General features: G+C 34.1%; 2 protein-coding genes across 2 annotated transcripts; one reads left to right on the top strand and one right to left on the bottom strand.

Annotated features, from left to right (window-relative positions):
- Window positions 1–302: 302 nt before the first annotated feature.
- Window positions 303–737, top strand: LOC108319318 (E3 ubiquitin-protein ligase RING1). Its single transcript, XM_017550415.1, has one exon. It carries the CDS (start codon window positions 303–305, stop codon window positions 735–737), a length of 435 nt encoding a protein of 144 aa, XP_017405904.1.
- A 363-nt stretch (window positions 738–1,100) lies between these two features.
- On the bottom strand, window positions 1,101–3,316 carry LOC108319321 (vacuolar protein sorting-associated protein 2 homolog 1). The gene is made up of 5 exons (XM_017550422.2): window positions 3,196–3,316; window positions 2,898–3,028; window positions 2,582–2,686; window positions 1,499–1,759; window positions 1,101–1,406 (listed from the first exon to the last, which is right to left on the bottom strand). The coding sequence occupies exons 1-5, from the start codon at window positions 3,230–3,232 to the stop codon at window positions 1,266–1,268; spliced, it is 675 nt and encodes a 224-aa protein (XP_017405911.1). The 5' UTR covers window positions 3,233–3,316; the 3' UTR covers window positions 1,101–1,265.
- Window positions 3,317–4,902: the final 1,586 nt, after the last annotated feature.

Here is a 4,902-nt window from a genome sequence, read left to right as displayed (position 1 = left end):
TGTGTCCTGCACTATTTTCTTACTTGAAACAGAAAACCAGTAGTTTATGCTAATCAGTCCCAAAATGCTAGCTCTGTTCATTTACTCAAAGGACAATGGAAAGTTTTGTTTTATTCCTTCAAAAGTATGTATATATGCCTTCAGAAGTTGTCGTTTTATGTGCTACAGCCTTGTTGAGATCGAATTGGTTGTTGTTGTGTTCATAGTTATCGTCAACCATATCATGACACGGCTCTATAACAATGTAACCACATACCCATTTCACCATTTCTGCTTCTGAAAAATCAATGCCATAAGAGGAAATGGATCTGTTTCCTTGGTGTCTGATAATTGGAACACTGGCAATTTCTTTCACGTTCTTCACTCTCGTAATGCTTGGATGGTGCTTGGATACCAATCACATATTATCCCTTCCTACAACAGGCTTATCTTTTGATGACAAGTTCTCTCCTTGCATGAGTTTGGAGTCTCATTCGATGACCTTCAACTACCAGGCTGCAGAGGGCACACACCAGACTGAATGTGTTATCTGTTTGACAAGTTTTGAAGAAGAGGAAAGTGTACGGAAGCTTCACACTTGCAAGCACATCTTCCACACCCTTTGCATTGACAAGTGGCTTGGATCTCATTCAGGTTGTCCACTGTGCCGCACTCAGATTGATAAAGTGAGTTCCCAAAACAGTAGAGTGTCTTTGGAAGAAAATGATCACATGATCATGGTCATTGTCAACTCCTGAATCATCACAACCCCGCCGATGGCTACCGTTCAAAACCATAATTTTCTCGCATATTCTGCGAATGATAAGATTTGAAACTTCCTACAGTCAGCTCATTTATGCTCTGGTTTTCACTTCGTCTAGGATCAGTTTGCTATTCCCATCAACAATGGAGGTTATGTGGTAAACAATTCACGGACCAGTTTTGCTTTAACGTATTTGTCAAAAACTAATACCTGAAGTATTCAGCATTTGTGTATACATTTCAATAATTCTATATCACGCAAATCATTTCATATGATTCATATTATTAATGCGTAATCGAACTTTTGATAAGTTGTAAAAGGTGTAATCAATTACCAAAAAGAGATACACAGGCTAAAATTTCATAAATATCATGACATGAAATTCAACTTCTGATATTACTCTTTACTTTTTACATATATATGTTAGCTTCATACATGATGGTAAAATCAGAATAAAACACATCCTAATTTCATATGCAATCATTATTTTCGTTGGTCTTTGAAGACCATCCCCCCGGACTCTTCACATTTTTCTCAGGTTATTTAACCTAGCCTGTAGGTCGTCATCTATTCCACTGTCTTCATGACCCGTTGATTCAGCTTGAGCAACCCTGTTATTTGCCGCTGGTGCAGTGACAGAGGTTGATGCAGGTGCATTCAAAAGCTGCATGTAGAACAAATGAAATACATATCATCATTGTCGTTATATGATAAACCTGTTCATCTATAATTAGCTATTTTCTGATAACTACTTACCTCAGAGTTGATATCAATTCCGATCTCATCAAGAACCTGATTCACAAGATCTTCTGTCTCTTCCTCCTCTTCATCACCTTCCAAAGCATCGTCAATTGCATCTCCCATTACCTCAGAAACCAGTTCCATCTTCTCATTCTGCCTTTCAAAGTCTTGCATTATCCTCTGTAGCGAAGGCAAATTCATCTGCCTATTCATTTGACCCATTGCTTTAGTAACTCCTTTCATAGCCTCTCCCATTGCTTGAGTGGATTTTAGCGTCTGAAATTGACATCAGAGTCCTTTTTACACACTATATAATAAAATCACTCATTCAGAATCGAATGGATTTTAGCATCTGAAATTTATTAGTATTTGATTGCTGGCGTAAAAGTAGATGAAGCTAAAACTATTTTGGTTTGTGATTCAGTTCTGATAAGTTGGAAGCATGACCTAATGAGTCGGAGAGAGGAAGGTTGCTTGACCTCCTCGGCTTCTAATTATCAAGTGTAGCCCACCCAGAGAGCCAGTACAGGGAACTGGATTAGGGTAGATTAAGTGGGTTGTTATCTATCTTAATCCAAAGTTATGAATAAATCATCTTTAAGTATAAAGTCCTATATCTGGGATTAGCACGAAAGAATTGGCTGAGAGAAACGAAAGTGCAACAACATTCAGTACACACCCCATACAGAACTTGTCTTCCCGTTTCAAAATATACCCTAACATTGTAGGGTAGGTTGAATTAAATTAAACTGAAACACATAAAACACGGTGGCTACACACACGGCCATGGATGTACCGTGGCCTTGTGCATCATCAGAACATCTACATTGTGAATTTTAGGAATCCTCCTAAACAAATAATTGTCATAACAACATCAATTCATCACTCCACTACTAAAATTATAAACAGTTGCTGCAACGTAACAACTTACCATTTGTTTATTATTATTTCCCATGAAGCTCAGAATGTGCAAGTTAACAGAATGCTAAACACACATACAACTTTAACTCGTCTGCTAGTTTCCAATAACGCAGATTGAGCATGAAGAAAATTTCAAGTTCCGCAATTTAGTAATAATGCAAACGCACAAAAACAAACCTGAATTCTCAAAGAAACACCCTGAAGTTGCGATTTGAGCTTGTAAAACTTTTCAATCTGATGGCGAGTCCTGATGAGATCCTTGGCCATCACTCTCACTGCCCCCTACCAAATTCAAGCAACCCCAAAAAACTGTTTTAATTCTAAACAATAACCAAATGTATCTTATCATATGCCTCATCAAGTAAACTCAACCCTAGACACCACTCGCCCCAGAACACTAAATCATAATCCTTAAAAGCAACAAACTTCTGCTCAGACACAAACAACATAAGAATGCTAAATACCAATGAAACACAGAACGAATAAATGATACCATCTGCCCTTGTTTGGCATTCTTCTTAATCTCGACAATCAATTTCTTTTCTTGATTCTGCAAGCCTTGTCTTTCCCTCTCTATTTCTCTAATGGACTTGTCCAGCATCCTTTTGTTCTCCCTCAAAAGCTCTGACACAAACAATAAACCAACCCAATTCCCAGTTCAAGTTAAAGACAATTTTTTTATACTGAGAATGCCAACAAAAATTGCTCTATTCAATCAAAGTAATCAGAAAAACAATGTACCCATTTGATAAAAAAACAAAAGTTAGCAAACAACAAGAGAAAAGAAGTACCAGCGGGAGTCTTTCTACTGCCGAACAGAAAACTCATGTTGGTTCGAACTAAGCGACCTTTTCCTCAGTGTCTTGTCTTTTGTCTCAAAATTTGATAACACCTTCCACTCTTCGATTTTGCATAAACTATTTTAAATATGTTTGGTTCAGTAAACTTTTCGTTTTTCTCCAGCACAAGCTTTTTCGTTTGGGCTTTTGAAGCCTGACCATTTATGGGCCCAAAATGAAGGTCCCATAAAACTAGTTCATGGGATCTTCTTCCTGCATCTCAAAAGTATATTATACATTAAATGTCTTTTAGAAATAATTACAAAATGAGAGAGGTGTGTTTCGGAATAGTATACATTAAATGTCTTCTAGAATAACCACTTTAACCCTAAAAGGCATTTTAGAATTTATATTATAAAAATATATGTAAAATTAGCTTTATTTGCATAATTTTAAATAAAGCATTCCTAAATATAATATATGTCGAAAGATGTAATCTGGAATAATATTTCATCACCATGGATATGTTAAAATAAGATAACAGAAAAATTAAAATTTCAAAACATATGGGGTGCAGGAGGAAACCAAGGAGAGAGAAATCCATCTGTAAGGCCAATCTAGAAGTTATCTCTTGTTAAGCATGGGCCCTTATCAGCTTCAATAACATTTCCGCCCATAATTCAAAAACCATTTCTTTTTCCACCTCCAAAATTTCAATTTACATCCTAATAAAATTTTATATTTTGAATACAATTTTTTATTATTTTGGATTGTACATTCTAGAGTGTAAAATAAAAATGTATTATTGTATATTTTGAAATATAAATACATTCTAGACTATCGTTGGACATAACAAAATTAAGTTTAAGCTAGATATTAATGAGTGGTTAAATAGTAACGTGATAGTGAATGAAACCTAACAAACAACAAAATTCGATAAATAGATCTTAATAAATGACTCTAATATTATGTTAAAAAATTGACTTTAAGTCTGACTCAACTTTACAAAACTGTTTTATAAAATAAGGTTTACATTCACTTATATATTTTAAATTGATTTTATCTCTAGTTGATACGAGATTTCCAATAAAATACATAATTTTATATTTTAGATTTTACATTTTAGAATAAAAAATAAAAATATATTCTAGATTATACCTTTTGGAAATCAAATTTTGCATTGCACAATATGGCCAACAAGAATTTATAGAGGTGTAGAAAGAAATTTGTCGGTGGGGGAAGCCGCCTTAATTGGATCCTCTAATGTCATGTAGGTGGGCCAATAGAATAGAATAATAGTTTAACAGATATAAGGGCACCTTATTGTTTGATTTTTCAAAGAGAAAAAAAAAATCGTCACATTTACAATTATTGTGATTGTGATTAGTTTTAAATTTTGTTAAATATATTTAATCTTATTAAACTTTTAACCAGGTGATTTTAAAATGAATATGATAAAATGGGAAAATGAAAAACGTTCTCATAAAATAGGAAAGAAAAAAAAATTAGTAGTGAAGTAAAGTACAATAATTAGACAGTTGAAAAAAGAGAAGAAAAAAAACGTGTTGATAAATTTATTTTAAAATAATAAGATAAAATTTATGGATTGCCATTGAAGAGGTTGACAAGAGAATGATTCCATTTTAAGTCGTGATCTTTGATCCCTACACATTGCATTTCTACTAAGTTCCTCACTTTATGTCATTGCTAAATGACAAT

The sequence above is a fragment of the Vigna angularis genome, chromosome 9, assembly GCF_016808095.1.
Source record: "Vigna angularis cultivar LongXiaoDou No.4 chromosome 9, ASM1680809v1, whole genome shotgun sequence".
NCBI classification, from domain to species: domain Eukaryota; kingdom Viridiplantae; phylum Streptophyta; class Magnoliopsida; order Fabales; family Fabaceae; genus Vigna; species Vigna angularis.
This window is presented reverse-complemented; position numbering and strand designations above follow the sequence as displayed.

Bases quoted from the DNA above. Each gene is read 5' to 3' on its own strand.
- LOC108319318 (XM_017550415.1), top strand. From the start codon at position 303: ATGGATCTGTTTCCTTGGTGTCTGATAATTGGAACACTGGCAATTTCT.
- LOC108319321 (XM_017550422.2), bottom strand. From the start codon at position 3,232: ATGAGTTTTCTGTTCGGCAGTAGAAAGACTCCCGCTG. The intron at 3,029-3,195 runs GTACTTCTTTTC...TGTTTGTGTCAG, and splicing joins CAGTAGAAAGACTCCCGCTG to AGCTTTTGAGGGAGAACAAA. The intron at 2,687-2,897 runs GTATCATTTATT...TGAATTTGGTAG, and splicing joins ATGCCAAACAAGGGCAGATG to GGGGCAGTGAGAGTGATGGC.